This window comes from Pogona vitticeps, chromosome 3 (assembly GCF_051106095.1).
Source record: "Pogona vitticeps strain Pit_001003342236 chromosome 3, PviZW2.1, whole genome shotgun sequence".
Classification (NCBI taxonomy): Eukaryota; Metazoa; Chordata; class Lepidosauria; order Squamata; family Agamidae; genus Pogona; species Pogona vitticeps.
The window spans coordinates 186,120,558-186,140,233 of record NC_135785.1 but is presented as its reverse complement, the minus strand read 5'-3'; the positions used below and the strand labels follow the sequence as shown (position 1 = coordinate 186,140,233).

At 39.6% G+C, this 19,676-nt stretch overlaps 1 protein-coding gene across 2 annotated transcripts in view; it reads left to right on the top strand.

The window, feature by feature from the left end:
- Nucleotides 1-19,676, top strand: part of ADGRG2 (adhesion G protein-coupled receptor G2) — a 75,368-nt gene that overhangs the window by 22,777 nt on the left and 32,915 nt on the right. The window contains exons 4-9 of one of the 2 annotated variants that reach the window (XM_020789189.3): nt 7,666-7,716; nt 10,291-10,338; nt 10,449-10,481; nt 12,562-12,600; nt 17,098-17,154; nt 17,511-17,581. In XM_020789189.3, coding sequence (XP_020644848.3) covers nt 7,666-7,716; nt 10,291-10,338; nt 10,449-10,481; nt 12,562-12,600; nt 17,098-17,154; nt 17,511-17,581 — 299 coding nt within the window. The remainder of the gene's footprint in view (nt 1-7,665; nt 7,717-10,290; nt 10,339-10,448; nt 10,482-12,561; nt 12,601-17,097; nt 17,155-17,510; nt 17,582-19,676) is intronic. The other variant, XM_072994323.2, reaches the window with a different exon arrangement.

The window sequence follows — 19,676 nt, the reverse complement described above, 5'->3', positions numbered from 1 at the left end:
TTCAGGTTAGGGCTTATTTTCAGGGAAACAGGGTACTAACTTGGTTGTTCATTGCAACAGGTAATGTTAAAGACAAATGAGAAAATGTATGAATTGGATTTTTCGGGACACCTTTAGTGCAGGGCTTAAATTGAGGAAGGCTCTAAAGATAGACTCTTTGTTCTGTGATCCACTGAACTGAACATAAGTACTGTGGCCTTGCAGCACCTGGCCACTCACCTGTTTGCCCTCGCCACACACACACACACACCCTGCCAATTTTGCAGTTTCAGAAAGAGAGATTAAAATTGTTTAATGAGATGCTAATGGGCTGTCATTATCTGAACAGAGTCTGGGTAAATTTGTGTCATGTAAATCAGAACATTTTCATTATAGATACAGAACATGATCATAAATACTTATCTGGGGGTAAGGTTCTTGCTTTATTAGAGTAGTGCACATAGTAGCAGTTTAGGGAAGAGGATCTCAGTGTAGGTTGGACTGTCATCTGCCACATAACAGATGTATCTGCAGTGTTAGGGCTATTGAAAAGTTTTTTCAGAAGATTGTTTTTGTTTTCTGAGGATGGTCTCAGGAATACTTTTGCACATATGAACCAGTGTAACCAACCTGGTGTAAGCTGTGATTTCTGTTATTGTAGCATTACTTTGTTGTCGTCTGCTTTGGTCATTGGAGTCATATGCTAAGAAATGGTAGTTGTACTTGTACAGAGGCTCATTCATAAGAGGCCGTGTCTGTGCAATTGCATCCTTAAGGAACATCACAGACAAATAAAGCTGGCTTGGTTCCAACCCTTACATATGGATGGATTCTACCTAATTAGAACTCTAAGAATGGTGAAAGCAGCCTTGTGAAGGTTACCTGTTCTAGCTCCTCTGATGGTGATCATACCTTCCTGCACTTTGTTGCCTTGAGATGGGGAAACTTGAGAGACTGAATATAAGTACCTGGATTTCCTCTGTGCTCAGAATCCAACCAACACCTGGATAGGATTTTCAGTATTTTATTAAAAGGAAAAGGAATTAAGCGAAGCTTAAATGGTTACAAAATGATAAAAAGGAAAAAAGTTACTCAAAAGATTCTGAAAGTAGTTTTGGAGAGTTACAAAAGAAAATACATACTTAGATGATGATGATGATGAAACAACAACAACAACAACAACAACAACAACAACAACTACTACTACTACTACTACTACTACTACTACTACTACTATTATTATTATTATTATTATTATTATTATTATTATTATTATTATTATTATTATTATTATTATTATTATTATTATTATTATTAAGAATAAGAATAAGAATAAGAATAAGAATAAGAATAAGAATAAGAATAAGAATAAGAAATCTAGCTAACCTAGCTCTCTAATGTGTCCCTAAACAAATCCATTACCCAAACCTGGTCTCAGAAGCAAGAAGCCAGTTCACGGAAGCAAAGTTTTTCCCTCATGAGAGGTTGCTCAGCTTCCAAGATCACAACACTTCAATTACCTGTAATCCTTTTAAGCTTTCTGAAGGATAATGAATTGTTCCTTTGATGGGTCTTCTTGCCCTCAGCCCAAATTTCCATACCCTTAGGCCAGAAGAGTTTCATTCAGTAAAACCTAGTGCATGTCAAAGCTTACTTTGAACTGCCAGATCACCCAGAATAAATAAGAGGGCAATAGCTTAGTTCCTTTGAAATGCATCCTTTGATGGAAGGCAATACTTCTTCTCTTTGAATTCTTCCAGCCCACACATATTCTCATATTAAAGTACTGCCCATAGTTGTTGTGGGTTTTTTGGGCTGTTTGACTGTGTTCTGGAGGTTTTTCTTCCTAACATTTTGCCAGTCTCTGTGGCCAGCATCTTCAAAGAACAGGAACTAGAATTCTGTGTGTGTTCTGGTTTACTGTGTGGAATTGTTGAGTATCTGTAGCTGTGGGATCAGGGTTTTTGTTCTTTTCAGGAGATTGGGTGTTGTCTGTGAGCAGGGTGTTTTTTGTTATGTGTGTTTTGTTGTGATGAAGGGGGGGATGATCTGTCACTGTGATTGATGGGTGTCATTGGCCAGTCTTTTGTGTACCGTGGTCATCAGTCCTTGTGGCCGGGTAGAGTTCATTGACCTTTCCGCAGACTGCATTTTTCAGTGCTGGGAGCCAGGCTTTGTCGGTTTTTAGACTTTCTTCTTTTTGGTTAAAACTATAGTGGTGTTTGTGGATTTCAGTGGCTTCCTTGTGTAGTCTAACATAATGATTGCTGGTGCTGTCCAGTACTTCTGTATCTTGAAATAGGATTTCATGTCCAGCTTGCTTCAGGTTGTAGCATCCGGACCAAAACGGAACAGCATGAGAGACACTGCAGAATCTTTGATTCTGGTCTGGATGTTATGCCCTGAAACAAGCTGGACATGAAATCCTATTTCAAGACACAGAAGTACTGGACAACACCAGCAATCATTATGTTATACTATACAAACTAGCTCCTGTCCTCTGAAGATGCTGGCCACAGAGACTGGCGAAACATTAGGAAGAAAAAACTCCAGAACATAGCCAAACAGCCCGAATAACCCACAACAACCATCAGATCCCAGCCATGAAAGCCTTCAGGAACACAATATTGTCCATACTTCACAGGTTCCACCTGGGCAATTTCTTCACAAGCCTTATATAACTGAGTCAAAGCACTGAGGTATCTAGTCCAGAACTGGCAACTTTGACTGGCAGTAGTCACTCTCGGGCTTCAGGAAGGATTCTTTCCCAGCCCTACCTGGAGGTACAAGGTATTCTCTGATAGTTTTCCATCCAAGTACCAACCTGATCTTGCTTAGCTTTGGAAATCAGATCAGATAAGATGTTTATGTGTCAGTATGGTATAGTGGATAGTTTGACAGACTTGACTCAGGAGACCTGGGTTCAAATCTCTGCACAGCCATGGAAATCCATAGAGGGTGTGGCAATGGTAAAACCACTCCTTAATTGCCTCAGATACCTTGAAAACCCTATTAGGGTCACCATACGTTGAAAGCAACCTGACAGCACCTGACACATATGGTATATTTAAGGTACTGTGGTCTGAACTCTGAAACAGAGTGCAGTTTGCATACAGGATAATTTCTCGTTGGGGGAAAATAGCTATGCAGGGCTTGTGTGTATCCCTTAAGTGCTTTAAGAGCATGAAGAAAGTGGATGGCTGAGTAGTTCAGATTATATCATCAAGCCCTTTATGCTTTAACAATGAAGCAAAATGTGAACTGAGCTTTTAAGCTTCCTAAAACAATGCCAAATAAAAACATGTCTAAGTATTTCCTTGTCTAGAATTAACAGCTAAGCATTTATCTGCCAGAGTTTGGTCCTAACATTTTGGATTCACGATATCTTTCGAATCAAGGGGATAATATCGACGTATATAAATTTTTTGGAGGGTAAAAGGTAAAAAAGTTCACTGACCCCTGAAATAGCTGAATTTGAGCATTTGATACAAATGCCGCTTTACAGCATTTTATATGAATACCTGCTTTTAAAAAATTCTTACCGCTTTTTAAAACTTATTATCTATATTGTATTTACAAATTATTAGTTGCTGTACAATACACATGCATATAATTAGAATGCTGTTCCCTATTCACACTCTCAAAATCAAAAATTGAATAAAGCAGAAGGAAATGCATGGATATTGATGAGGAAGAAATATTTGGAAATCTATAAAAATGGGAAGTCTGTTTGCCAGTATGTCTATTTGTTATGTTTGATTTTTGCTAAGAAACAATGAACAGCCCTGGTGACCTAGATCCTTGGGTGAGAAAAGGCATTCAGTTCTGCATATTGATAGAAAAATGTAATTGATAATACTAATTTAAGAAATATTCAGCCATGGATAATATTTTTCTGTATGTTACGTTTATAAATCATAAGGGAACCTATGCTTTGCTTTATATCTGAGATTACTGTATAATCTTTTCCAAGAATAACTGGTGCAGCCAGTCCTCGATGTATTGTTGTTCAGTAAAGGATCATAGTTTTGAAATACTACACACACACACACACCCTTATGCACGCACACATACATTGCCAAACTATAGAATGTATGGAAAAGATGAACAGCAAAGCACTAGAAACTGAATGACATAGTCTTGGAAAGCCATGTGTCCTGGTTTTGAACGTCTTGATTTATGACTGAAAACGCATTTCTTCTTCAAATATTCCTGCTGATTCTACCCTCTTTGCAAGATTGTTTCTTGAGAGAGTTTAAAAAAAAATCTCACAAGAGATGTACGAAAGCTTGGAATCATTAAGTTTGCCTTCTTAAATGTTGTAGCATGTTTCATTGCACAGTGAAAAGGGGGCTGTAATGTCAGGGGGCAACGCTACTGACAAACAATTCAGGAGATGCTCTGGGATAGGAATGGTCAGGTTCTTACTATTCCTGTTGACTACATGATGTAGAAGTCAACATGAATCAGCCCAGATTCTCCCCCCGCCTCCATTTTTTCCCCTCTGCTGTTGAGACTTCTGCTTTTTTGACACTGAATGCATTCACATCGCTTCAGAAGGTGTGACGGTTTGAGCTGATGTGGAAGGGTTTGTAGCTATTTTGTTTGAAGCTATTGCACCTGGCTAGAGCAGCAGTGAAAGAGCCAGGGCAGCAAGAAAACTGGCTGAATCCTGTCCATCTCAAACCTAGTGCCTGGGTCTGCTTATTTTTCTTTTTCTTCCCTTCCCTTCCTGTTCCATTCTGTTTCTTTCTCTCTTTTTATTAAGGTTTGGTGTTGTTGTGCCAAGGCAACTAGATAACCACATGGTGATGGTTATCAATGATTAATAAAGGTCCTTGGCAATACTATTGTCAGGGGTCATTAAGTAACTTTTAATAAGGCTATGAATGAATCTTCTCCAAAAAGTCCTTAGTTCAACAGTCTTGGCTCAGGTCTTGCAAACTGAAGGCCACAGCTTCGCTTATTGAGTCAGTCTATTTTATGATAGTCCTAGGGGCTGATAGCTTAACAGTAATAGGTAAGAGGCATTCAAAGGTGGGTGACAACATAATGACCACTGATTGACTACACCATGGGAGGTGGGCAAGGGGTTGGCAGTCAAATTATCTGGGAAGAAAGTGCTGATAGAAGTTATGTTTTGTACTGTGCTTATCATGACTCTGTTCTCAATGTGCAATAAACAACTGACCACATGAGGGAACTAAGGAACATTTTGGCATATTTTCCAAAGGCTGCACAAAATCATGGTAATGCATAAAGAGCAACAAAACAGCATACTTTTGCAGGCAAGAGCAATGATAATGGCAGCAATCTGCTATTCATCCAAAAGAATAAGTAAAAGAAACACATTTATTTTAGAAAGTAACAGAGTCTTAATTTTTCAATGTGTTTAATCACAGCTCAGCTGTTGGCATGAAATCCTTTACTGAATATGACTTAAATGAAATTGTTATGCCCCCATAGTACTAGTCCCTCTTTGCAAATTGTCACCAAGGTGTTTTAGCTCAATTCTGTAACTTGCCTTTTTAAAAAAGTTTTATTCATGCATTTACCTTCTCACATATAGGACTGCAGTGGTGGTGGGGCACAAGCACATTAGAGACGGGGCATTAAGTACTTTGTGCCTCTTTGTCATACGTCGTCTGCAGAGTAGCACAGCTGCCATGCATTCTCTTTCCCCTCCTCACCGCCAGCTCACCTACCAGCGTGTGCTGCTCCTTCCCTCCCCACCGTCTGATCTTCCAGTCCAGGCAGGAGTCTGGACTTCCCTCTCCACCTCCTCCAGTAGCTGACCACTCACAAGCAGTACTGCAGGAATCCCTGCCCTGCCTCCTTGTCTGAGTGGCCAGCTGCTAGAGGAGGCGAAGAAGGGAAGTCTGGGCTCCTGCCCAGATTGGAAGATCATGGAATGGGGAGGGAAGGAGCAGCTTGCACCAGCTGGTGAGTGGGTGAGCCAGGGGGAGGTGGAAGGGAATGCATAGCAGCTGCGCTGCTGTGCAGGCAACTTGTGATGAAGAGGCACAAAGTGCTTCATGCCCATCTCTAGAACACATACATAAGCCCCACTCTGAAAGTCCCATAACACCTGGCAACATCATGGATCTTTGCATGTGGAACATAATGCTCTAAAGAGATCTCTGATTTTGTTCAGCTGACCACAGATATAGAGCTCTTGTGACTGGAGATCATGATAAGGATATTTGATTGTGGGAGCTCTCTGACTGCTTCCAGACCAAAGTGCTTACAGAGACCTCTTTAGACCGTTGTGCTCAGCACATGAAGGTCCAGGATGCTATCATGTGTACATCATGTTTGACTGGGGGTGCTTACACACACACACACACTTATCACCCCCCATGCAGAAAAAAAGCCTGAATAGTGATAAAATTATTCAGTCTTGCAGAATAAAAATAAACAAGATGAAGAAACAGACCCATATTTTTTTTCTGAGTTTGACAACTGTTACTTGCTTTAATGGTTATTGTGAACATATTGTCCTTGTAATTGTTTAATCATTTTGAGTATCACAGAAAGAACGTAAGGGTAAGTAAGTAATTTAAAAAACTGGTTAAACAATAGTATAGCAAGCTTATATATGTTTACACTGAAGTGAATCCCCCTGTATTCAGTAAGGCTTAGGCTTAGATGTGCACAGGACTGAAATTTTAATAAACCTGTAGAACTGATGCCCATTTCATACAATCAATTTCTTGGCTTTGTTCAGACATGATGCTGAATCATAGTTTAGTACAATGGGAATGTAACTGCTTCATTTTCCCTGCTGTCCTTTAGTGTGGCTGAGATACTATGCTATCAATCCTGGTTTCTGCTTTAAACTGGCTATGGTTTGTTGTTATGTCAGAACAGGGAACTACAATTACTTTTAATTATGGCTTATCCAAAAAACCCTAGAATTATATTTCATGTTTGAGCTTGGCTTATTCAGACAAGTAGTCGCAACTTGCCTCTGTTCAGATTTAACAGAACACAGTTGAAAGCAGAAATTAAAAGCTTCTCGATGTTTATATTTTGGCCACTCTAGAGGAGGGGAGGGGAGGGAGGGGAGCATATGACCCCATCACTTATTCAGCCTTGTTACCCTAGCCTGGCACTAAAAAGTGGCTTAGTGTGATACTCAAACAAGAAAAGGGTCAGTATGATTTGATCATCAGCAGATAGGTTTTTACTGCAGTCGAGATTTTTTTTCTTTCACTTGAGGATGTGATTTTTAATTAAGAGCAGATGCAGCAGAGTTTTAAAGGAAAATTAAATATAGATATATCAATTTATTTTATCCAGTTTTGTGTGTTGTTGGGAAACATATGCTTTCTAATTTAAAGTATATCTTTCTACTAGCAAGGTTTATGCAAGCCCTGAAACACTACCCTTGTTTTAAACAGAAGGCCTAAGTTTATTAGTATGTGAATTATTCCACAGGGTGTCCGTAATGGTTCTCTGTGTGGCATTTTCCTGTTGTGGGGCTTTCTTTGAGGCTGCTTTCATTTTATATAGTTTTATGTTGCCCTCTTGTGGTGAATATTTAAACTAAATATTTATTTAGTTATTTAATTACTGTATTTATTAATTAAACTTCTATGCCACCCAAGAAGACACATCTTAAAAAAAAAAGAACTATTTAATTCTCATCTCACAAATGTATTTAACTGTTGTTTATCCCTACAGCAGATGCTACTGACATTTCATCAGGATTTGACAAACTTTCAAGCACACCAGGTATCTTTATTTTTGTTTCTTGGGTTTTTCCCCTCTAAAAGCTTCACTTAAGAAAACTAGATAAAGTATAATATCCTTCATTATATTGATTAAAAAGTAATGCAGGTGGTCAGAATGGAATGCAATGACACACTGAAACCATTAATAAATAAGCAGTGGTTGGATGATGTTCTAGAAAGCGAGTGTTGTTCTCATACTGTTCAGTTGTGGCTGGCTTCAGCATATAATTATATTCACTTTTCTTGAAAGTAATTACTCAGGCTCTGCCCTTTACTCTGATGTACAACTTTACGTTGAAGTCCATGAGGTAGCAGACCATTAAAAAAAATCTGCTCCTGTATATGAATGTGGACATTCTACAACAGAGAATATAAGCAAGACATGAATATATATATATATTCATGTCTTGCTTATATTCTCTGTTGTAGAATGTCCACATTCATATACAGGAGCAGATTTTGGATGATGCATGCGGCCCTCCTACCCAATTTCAGTTAGAACATTTTAAAAAATCACTCTTTGTTGTTGTTGTTCAAAAGTCCCCTGATATTGTCTAGGGGGCATAGAAGGTGATTTTACCATGTTATATCCTCTATATTACCTCTGTCTGCTCACACTCCTCAAAGTTAATAAATTTTAAAAAATGGTCATCAGGGCAAGTGAAGAGGCATTTTCAAATTTAAAAAAATATAAAGAAAAATATATTTATATTATATGTATATTTTAGAAGTGGCAGTGCAAGGGGTCCAGGGCTGAGTGTATGTGGCCCACAAACCTTTGGAAGTTGCTCATCTTTGGTCCAGACAGGAAAATAGGTTTCTTATAGAAGTCATGTTATGCCAAATTGGGAATTAGGTGTGTGAATCTTTTACTGAGTTATGCCCCTCCCCCCAAAAGGTGCTAATCTAGAATAAAAATAATAATATTTTCATTTTCAGACAGTCTTCTAATTAATTTCATGAATGCTGGTGAAAAATTGTTTGTTTCTTGATTATTACTTTGCCCTCCAGTATTCATGCTTTACAGTATTTTCTTTTGCTTTATCTTCTTAAAAGGGTCAGTGTTAGCAGATCACCAGAGAAACTTGTGAAAAACTAACATCTCTAAACTATGCATAACTATCACAGTTTCTCAGAATGACAATTGGAACTGTGTGAATTATAAAAGCAGCTTTGGGAAGTGGGAAGTGACAACAACAGCAGATGCATGAGTAACTTGCACATCTTTGTTGTGTGCTCTGAGTACAAACAGGTTAAGAGGAATTGTTAGATGGGAATGCAATTTACCAATCTCGTGATCATGAGACTGTTTTATTTTTTCTCTTCGGTATTATTCCCTATAGAAAAAGATTTTCAAATAGTATTCAAGAGTATCTTAAATAATAATTGGCCTTTAACCACTGAGCCTCATGGCACTGTGCTTAAACTGCAGTACCGCAGTCAAGACTCCGCTCACAACCTTAGTTCAAACCCAACAGGCTCAGGTAGCTGGCTCAAGGTTTACTCAGCCTTCCATCCTTCTGAGGTCAGTAAACTGAGTACTCAGATTGCTGGGGGGGGGGAGGGCAATGTGTAGCCTGCATAATTAAGTTGTAAACCACCCAAAGGATGCTTTAAGCTCTATGGGGTGGTATATAAGCAGCATGCTTTGCTTTGATTTTTGAATATGAGGAGTAGGGAACATGTGGCATTCCAAAGCTTGTTGGACTCCCAACGCTCATGAGCCCCGGCCAGCATAACCAGTTGTGAAGGATGGTAGGAAGTGCAATTCAACAACATCTGGAGAATAACATATTCTTCATCCCTCAGTATAAGAATGTATAAGAAGGATCTGTAGAGCTGGTTCCCATATTAGCCTGCCTGCCCAGGCCTTGCTCTGCGTGGTTCCACTCTCAGAATTCCACAGGATGGCAGGATTTTAAAAGCTATAATGTTTCTTTTTGAGATCATCTAGTCCAGTGGTCCCCAACCTTTTCCCAGCCACGGACTGGTTGGGGGTGTGTGGCATGCTCGCACAGGGGGCATGGCATGCTTGTGGGGGTGTGGCGCACCCGCAGGGGGTGGAATGTGCTCATGCTCATGCGTGTGGCTGCACTCGTGGGAGACGCTCGCACGCATGCACATGGTGGGGCATGCACATGGTGGACTCACAGTGGATGGAGTGTACTTGTGCACATGCGTGCAATGGCACTTGTGGTTGGGTGCTTGCAGGGGGGGCAGGAGATCTGTGTCCGCGGCCTGGTTCTGCCTAGGCCACAGACCACTGCCGGGTCACGGACTGGGGGTTGGGGACCCCTGATCTAGTCAATTTTCCTCCTTGAGGTTGGATCTACTGTGCTAGATGCAGGTGGCCTTCCAGAATCTGCTTAACCACTTCCAGTGAAAGAGGGGTCACCATCTCCTCAGGCAATCTGTCCAATAGCTATTATTGTTGCTTTGTAATATTTAGGCAGCCATCTATTTCCTTTTAGTTTGCACCCATTACTTCAAGTTTCGTCTTCTTGACCAACAGATAGTAAGAAAATTATTCCATCTTTACATTTGCATTTATATTAAATTGAATCTTTCTTCACAGCAGACTCATCCATTGTCACTTTTGTCACCTATCCTAACAGTGCTACAGGCAAGATTTTATTAGTATTCTTAACATAGAGTAGGTTTGGCATTTAAAATTATTTTTTCTTCTCAGTTTCTGCCACCTATTTTACTTTTGCCCTTTTTTTTAATCCTTAGACCCATCTACAGCTGTAACTCTGAATACTGCAGGTAAGAATCATTTGCACAAAGAATTTGTCTATGTTGGTAAGTTCTATCGCCACTTTTAATTGCAAAAGATTCGGGTCCATCCCCTTTCAAGGAATCCCCAAGTCTGAAACTCAAGTGGAAGTTATATATGAGAAAGTACTTCAGAAAATAAAGAGACACACTTATAGGCACAGCTGTGGTTGTGCCTAAACCTGGTCTTTGCACTTTTAAAAAAATTGTAATTTAACAGGTTTATGTCGAATGTTAACTTTATGCATAGTTTGGGGGGTGATAGTGAAAGTCCTGCTTTTGTAGGAAGTGTCATGCTCTTTCCCTTCAACAGTTTTTCTGGCTAAGTGCTGCCCAATGAGAAGTAATTTGTAAATGTTCACTGAAACTAGCAAACATTCTGCATAGTTGCTTCCAAGGAATAAAGTCTTAGTCAAAAGGGGGTCAAGTAGTGAAAGAGGTGTCATTGTGAAACCAGTTCTCAGGGAGGGCGAAGATTCTGGCCCTCTTTTTGAATGGTTAAACACTCTGAGCTCTTTCTGAACTACTTGTACCACGAAATATCCAATAGGAAATATGCACCCATCTGGTTCAGCCCTACAATTTTATTATCTTCATTTAAAACCATTTTTCCAGGCAGTTTTCTTAGAACTGCAGACCTGGAAGGTACTTTGTGGATCATCAAGTCCCATCCGTGTCAAGGAGCCACAGTGGGGTATTGAACTCCCAACCTCTGGCTCTGTAGCCAGATCCCTAAATCGCTGAGCTTTGATCAGATGCTTCTAAGACCTACCTTCTATTACATCAGATCTTTCGTCCAGGCAGTCCACTGTTTTCTTTGTTGACAGTGTTTCTCTTAGGGCCTTCTCTGGTGGAACAAAATTTGAAACCTGTGTGAAAAGCATCTGATCTGTGTGGTTCATATATTTTAAGTAACATAGCTAACTAGCTACACAATCAATTTGTGCATTTTCATTTACGTGTTCTTTATAAGCAGGAAAGGGCTGGCTAATATTATTAAAGAAATGCCATTGTGACTAATGGCAAAAATTTAACATCTTATCAGTGGGAAAAACCAGACCTTGTCATTTGCTGTGACTGTATTTATAGGTATAGCAAACATTGCTAAATCTATTTTCCTGAAAGCAAATATTCTTTTATGTTAACACAAAGAGACTCTTTGTGCTCAGACAGCTGATGGTAGTTTATTATCTTAATTATACTGTTGTCACAGTGCCAACAATATTTAAATCAATATAAATCAAATGCTAAATAACAATAAGCATTTTTTATTATTGTACAATAAAGTCTTTTCCTTATTATTAGCAGCAATTGTGACTGCAGTAGTAGTAGGCACAGACAGATATGTTGTTCCATTGTACTTAACATTGCTGAAATCAATACAACCCTTTTGCAGTCGAGCCGGGTTTTGCCCCAGACTTACCAGGGAGCAGAGAAGATTGTGGTAATCATGAGGTCCTGAGAATGGAAATGAAGGTGGCAGCTGGGTAACCCCCTCCAGCTCCTGATTGGCTGGCTGGCTGGGGATTCTCCCTGACAGCCTCACATTGGATGGCAGAAGAACTGTGGGATAGGCAGACCAGAGTGGAAGCCCCTCTTTTCCAGACTGGGTGGCAGAGAGTCATGGAGTGGTGTACACCTGTGTGGCCTCCATAAGATGCCTACTTTCAGGGAAGAACCTTCAGCACTGCTGAAATAAATGATAGTGGTGGTGGGCATTGGGGGCACATGGGCTTCTCAATGGACTGGATCCAATTGTCCAGGGCTGGCTAGGGACTGCTACTGCTGTAATTAATAAAGCCGTGGCCTTTTCTAATATGTAAGTATTTATATGTAAAACCTGAAATCCAATTGATTTGCATTTCCATTTCACACAATGTTAGTGGATTAAACAAAACAAATTACCAACATATAGTTTGTTAAATCCACTAACATTGTGTAGAATGGATATGGTTCTCTTTGTTTCAATTGAATAGCTTCTGTGTTTTATGATATTAATAATTAATGACAATAATAAATAAGATTCAATATATATCATTACATTTGGATTAATTTGTTTCTTTTTCTCTAGAAATGACGACTGGGATGGAATATTTTCCAGCAACAATGGGTATGCCTTTTTCCCAGTTTGTTACCCAAATTGTAACAATGGTTTCTTTGTTTGCAACACCAGCGTCAGCCTGCTAGAATGCCATTAAAATAAATGTTGTGGTGTTGCCCGGGTGTAACTGTTGCTATGTTCCAGTCTTTATTTACTGACATGGCAAATAATTGGGTAGGGTTACTGATCTGTATTTTGATTACTGTGGGTAATGAAAATACAAATCAGTATGTTCCGAACTAAATTAAAGCATTCTTAATCTACATTTATTTCAACTGGGAATTCGTCTGTTCTTTTTTGGCTAATTTATGCAATTATTTTTATTTTGTAACAGTGACACTTACTATAAATACTGTTAACGCAACTATAGCTGGCTTTCTGAAAACCATAATTGGCAAGCAAATATGATTTCATAGCCAACAATGAGAAAGCACTAGTTTTAGTTGCATGATGCAACTGAACATTTAGCTCTCATTTCTCATATTGTGGCTATTATCCAAACAGGTTACTATGGCCAGTATCCTACTGTAGAAATACAGAGTGGAAGAGCAGTCATGTGAACATTCCCACCACCATTCCAGCAGATGCTCCTTATTGTATGCCTGTTGTTTCATTGGTTGCAAGATCAGTTATGCAGCAGGTTGCAAGGTGGAGCCTGCTGGAGGGGAAGGGATATTTACTCAACAGCCCTTTTACTCTGCACTTCTGCAGTAGAATATTAACATAAGTGTTTAATAAAAAGGTAGGGGATAAAATACGTTTTGACACACCTATTAAGAACATTTCTCTTAGAATGACAGCAGCAGGCATAATCATGAATACAAGAATCAATAATATATCTGTGTCTAGTGACGTGATAGGTAAGACAAAACGGAAACGTAATATATGTTATGGTTGTTTGCCATACAATTCACTCTGCTTATATAGTTTTTGTCCAAGCTGGATATGTACTTAAATGGAAACCCAAAATCCACTTTCTTTTCACTACATTCAGAAATAAATTGATGAGTCTACGTATGATGCTACCATCATTCTCCATACAGATTGCAAAGTTAGGAAGTCACCACACTGTCTGACCACCATTAAGCCAAACATGCCCAATTGGTGCCCTTCTGATGTGGTGCCCAGCAACCCCTGCCGTCATCAGCTAGCTTGGTATTGGCACTAAGAAGGCCCAAGAATGGGGTTGGCAGGAACTATAAGCTCATTGAAACTGTGGAATGCCAGCCATGCTCAATGTTGCACATTCTTATTGTTTCAAAGGCCTGTTATACAGTGGTGCCTCGACTTACGAAATTAATCCGTATTGGAACGGTGGCCATAACTCAAAGTTTTCGTAAGTCAAAGCACCATTTTCCATTGAAATGCATGGGAACGGGATTCATCTGTTCCAGCACTTCAAAAAAAAACAAACAAAAAAATATATTAAAGCACATAGAAGGCCCATCGGAAGGCACTGGGGCTTTAAAAAAGCAACCAAAAATAAACAGAGCAAGCCCCGGAGACTGCAAAAAAACCCCACACCAAACCAAAAATAAACATCGAGCAATCCCCACGCTGGGACTGCAAAAAACAAACAAACAAACAAAACACACACACACACACAGCAGCGATCCAGAGCCGCCCCCGCCTCTCCTTGTCCTTCTGCCCCACAGGAGTAAAAAAGTCCCCTGATCCCCTGCTCTAACCGCTGGGGAGAAAGAGCTAGAAAGAAGCAGCCTCTTCGCCACTAACAGTTTGAATTTCCCACCCTTTTCCCCTGCCTTTTTCTGTTCTTAGTTTGAAGCTCTGGCCACAAGTCGAAGCAAAATTTTGTGGCTGGAGCTTTTCATAACTTGAAATGTTCATAGGTAGGGGCATTCGTAAGTCGAGGCACCACTGTACTAAACCTGGCCAGTAATGAAAATATAGCTGCCCCTGCAGCAGGGTTGGACATTCTAGATGATTTTGAATATCAACTCCAAGGAGCACTGCCCGGCATAATCCATAGTAATGGATTCCAGAGCTTGGGAAAGTTCTTTCTTTGGACTATAATTCCCAGAATCCCCAGCCAGCAAGGCAAAAAATATTCTGGGAGCTGTAGTCAGAAAAGCAATGTTTCAAATCTCTGCACTAAGCCAGAAGATGGTTGCAGGACCTGCATTTTGAGATTTGTTCCTGACTTTTTCTCATGGTGTTCCTGGTGTTCTGACAAGATTGTGAGATTCTTTTTAGGGTTAGAGCAAAATTCGTAAGGAATAGAACTGCTATTTATTTTCTGCTATGTTTTTCATATTCGTTCCAACGGTCCACTCATTTTCCATTAACTATGCTACATACTTGAAGTGTGTGGAACAAGTTGCATTAAACAAACCTTTACAAAATTATAATCTAGTCACTTCCATTTTTAAAAACACACTGATTGCAGATAACACAGTCCAAGACAAATAGTTGCTGTGGTATTTTGGGGGTGAAAACAGTACAGGACCCCAGTTCAGGTTGGTAGCATAATCTGATTGCATGTCCAGGCATTTCAAAGTAAAGTGGCTATTATCATGGTAGGTGTGTCTCAGCTCCTACCAGGCTCCATCATGACTGGAAAGGATGTGTGGAGCAGGCAAGCCAGTTTTTATTTACTAGCTTCATACAGGGCTTCCTTGCAAGCTAAAAGAAAGCTCTATGATGAAAAGCTGGTTTCTGGTAACCCTCAGGCAACCAGATTCTACAATGCTAAGGCTCTTTGAATCCTTAAGAGTCTTGTGTTGCCCTCTTCTTGACTGAGCTCCTTATCTCCTCACCCTTCCTCTCATGTTGGAAAAAATGCTTTTATTGATTCTTTTCATTCAGTTCCATCCTTCTTCCCTAATTTGGTCTGTGATTGCTGCCAGCTGCCTGTACTTTCCAGTCCTATTTAGTTATTTAGAAATGGTGTCTACTTCGTGTGGTTAAAGGAGAGCACTCTAGCCCCACCTGCTGTTTCCGGTGTTGTCACTTTTGTACACATAGTGAGTGACAAATCTGAAGAAGAGAGGGATTACTCAGCAGTGCCATAAGTCCCTTCGATCAGGAGGGGGAATATTTGTTTTCCAAAAAAATTGCCTTGGCTGGTAATGTCATCAGCCTTATGCTATGGATATTACACAAACAGGATTTCAGCCAGTGAATTTAATTAATTTTTAATGTTTGTAACTTTATTTTTTAAATTTTCTACTGTTTTTAAAATATATTTTCAGCTGTCTTGAGTTCCAGTTCTGGGAAGACAGTTGCATATTAAACAAGGTGGTGCCTCAATTTACGACCATAATCCGTTCCAGAAGATGGGCATAACTCTAAATGGTTGTAAGTCGAAGCACCATTTCCCATAGGAATGCATTAGAATGCAATTCATCCATTCCAGAAGAGAGAAAAAAACCAAAAAATAAAAAAATAAAACACTGCAAGCCCCATAGGAACATGCTGGGGCTGAAAAACACACCAAAACAAAACAAAAAACACAGCCAGCCCCAGCAGAGTGCCATGGGGCTGGGGGGGGGTGGAACCGCTCCAGGCAAGCCTCCTCTGACGCACACACTCTAACCATTGGGGTGAAAGAGCTACAAAGAAGCTCTTCCCCAACCAACGCTTAGCCCTCTAATTTGAATTCCCCGCCTTTTCCCCCTGCCTCTTTTGATTGCAACTTGAAGTTCCAGACACAAGTTGAAGCAAAATTTTGCGGCCTGAGCTGGTTGCAGCTCGAAATGGTCATATGTCAGGATGATCGTAAATCGAGGCACCACTGTAAACAAATAATAAAGAGCAAGGAAGCTGGTTTTGTAAATGGTTGAGTAGTTGAAGCTTGGTACTGATAGAATGAAGGAAGCAGAAATCCAGAACTACTGCTAAGCTCCATAAAGACCTTTGGAAAATGCTCGCAGAGAATTAGAAAAAGGCAAATTAATAATCTCCACCAACCTTTCCTACATACACTGTGACAGAAGAGTGCAGCTGAGATTTTTGCCTGCTTTGGAAGTTAGCACTGCCAATGAGCAAAGTCCAGCTTCCCTCCTCTCTCCTTTCACTGCTTGGCATTTTCCCTGTATGATACTATCTCACAGTATTTTGGAGATAACATTTTCTGTTCTTCTTTTATTGTCTGTATCATCAAAGTAATCCAACTCTTTTTGAATTGATCTAATCTGATCCAGACATACCTGATCTGTATCTGAACTGGATGGGTTCAGTCTGTCTGGATAGGTCTCAGTCAGCCAAGTTCACCATCTTGCCAAAACACTTGCATAACCTTTGTTTGTTTGTTTAATGAACTTGTATACCACCCAATTAGTACTGGGCACTACTCTGGGCAGTTTGGTATTAATATTTAATTCCACCCATCTTTATGCATTACAGTATAAGCCATCACTCCTTTTGAAAATGCAAACATGTTGATTCCATAGGACGTGCACTTAATATTGATAGAGGAAATGGAGGAAAGTCATTGTTTTAAAATACGAACTTCTGTTTTGATCTAACTTTTTCTTTTCTTTGCAGGAACAAAAGGCATAGACAATAATGTATGTAACTTATCAGTCCTTTGTAATGATACAGGTTAGTTATATTTTCTTCATCTTCATTGTAGCCTTGTTAGTCTGTCTTAGCATGTTGGCAACATTTAAGCGGGAAGAGAGGAAGAAAGGCAAAATATTCTGGCACTTTAAAGACTAACAGATTTATTTTAGTGTAAGCTTTTGTAGATCATTATATTTGCTCTTTTAATAACAGACCATGGTTTGTCATACATCTGAGTCAGATGAAACATAGTATAAAATTACAGAACATCACATTTAGCTTTTATGTAAAGAACATTAGGCAAGGAAGTCTGTACTTCAACTATTTTCAGAGCTTCTCTAAATACTGCTATTCCTAGTGATGATCCTTATGCATTTATTGTATTTCCTTTTTAGTTTTCTACATGGGCACTATGAAATTTCAAACCACTGAAAACAGCTCAGATACTTCATACAACCTGAAACTAGTAAGACTCCTTATTGTGATAATTCACTAGTCTGTACTTAAATTATGTTATTTATTATTTAAAATATTTTAAATCATTGGAAAGTTTGTATCCTAGTATTACAAAGAAGCAGATACTGAGAGTGATGATGATAATAATAATCATAATAAGCATGATCATTATTCAACATGGGTATGGTTAAACTGAGGACCCTTCAGGAAGAAACCAAAGACTTGATTTTTGCTGCACAAGAACAAGCACGCCAAACCAACATTGATGAAAGCTAAGATCCAAGGAGTTAGTGCTAACAGCAAATGTTGACTCTGCCAAGAAAAAGATGAAACTGTGTCATACCTTATCTTTGAATGTCCAAAGTCTGTACAAATAGGTCACAAAGTTAGACATGATAGAGTGGCAAAGTTAGTGCTCTGGTCATTATGCACAAAATATAACTTATCAGCCTCCAAAAACCCATGGTAACATCAGGTAGAGAAGGTGTCAGAAAATGAAGAAGTCAAGAACCTGTGGGGTTTCCAGATCCAAACGAACAAACACCTTGAACATAACACACCAGACATAGTAGTACTAGAACAAAGAAATGTCCGGATCATTGAGAGAGCAATTCCGGGGGATGCCAGAGTTGAAAATAAAGAATTGGAAAAACTAACAACATGCAGAGACCTGGCAATCAAAACAACTCCCCTCTGGAAGAAACACACTTCAGTGGTCCCTGTAGTCATTGGGGCTTTGGAAACAATATCAAGAAATTTCACAGTACTATAAGCAGTTGCAGATCTCAGAAATCACACCATCAGAGTTATTAAAAAAAACCAGCAGTATTAGGAACAGCATACATACTGTGCCAATATTTAACAGATACTTAGTTTTTTGGTTAAAACTTGTATCTGTTATATAATACCCGTCAATGTTTTTATAATTTTGACTGTGCCTTATGTTTTTAACCACCACCACCTTAGGAGGCACAGTGGGGACAAAGTCCCAGGTGCTAAGCCACTGAGATATCCTGATAAGAGGAGTAATAACTGTGCAAGCATAACAGAGGTAGGAACTAGTGAGGCTACTGTGTTCTCCAGTATGGCGAAATACTGTATATGTTTATTTATTACCTTAATCCCACCCTCTGTTGTCACTAATATTTTGCCCAGATTTTCATTCACAGAATTTGCTTTATTTCAAGTATCCTATATTACAGTAGCCTTGTATAGGCATTTTCTTGAACATAGCATATGGGTAGAGGGATAAGGTTATGTATGCTGGCCTCATTCCCAGTCATCCCTTCAGTCCCAGACTTTGACATATTTGTAACAGATCCTCAGCAATGCAGGTTCTGCATTAGTGGTTTTTACATCGTGTTTTTACATTTAGTGTCTTTATGTAGACTCTTAGCCACTCTTGGCTTTTGTGAGGAATGGAAGACCATATATCAAATAAATGAATAAAGTTCAGCAGTAAAATCTAAAGGGATGTCCTTATCATGATCACTTGAATGTGAATGGAGTGCACCATGTATTTAAGGATATTGATAAAGGAGGGCCCCTGATCTCATACAGTGTTCTACTCCTGTTAAAGTGAATGCAGATCGATCATGATTTTAGACTTTCCTGCTCATTTGGAAGCCTGAGAAGGCAAGCAAGTACAGGGATGTGATGGAAATATATTTTTGATCTCCCTTCTACCTGACACTTCTATTCCTTGTACAATTGACTGAATGCCTCAACTGGGGATGTACTGTCACTATGGCCCAGATGGATATCAATACATTTAGACATAGGCTATTTGTATTTGTATTCTTGGGGATACGAATATGAATAGCGGCACCATGGATGTCCTGAGGGCCCATTCCCGAGAACCAGCTGGTCTACTCACCACAGTGGTTGGCTGCACGGGGAGGCAGGGAAGAGCTAGCCAAGCTCCTTCTGCGATGCATGCAATGACAATGACAACGGAGCCGAGCACCACACTGAGACTGGCGAGCGGGGCAGCTGGTTCTGTGAGGAGGGAATGGGCCTCTGTGGCACCTGTGGTGCTGATATTAGTACTCATATCCCCAGAGATATGAACATGGATAGCCCATGTCTAATTACAGTGCTCACTG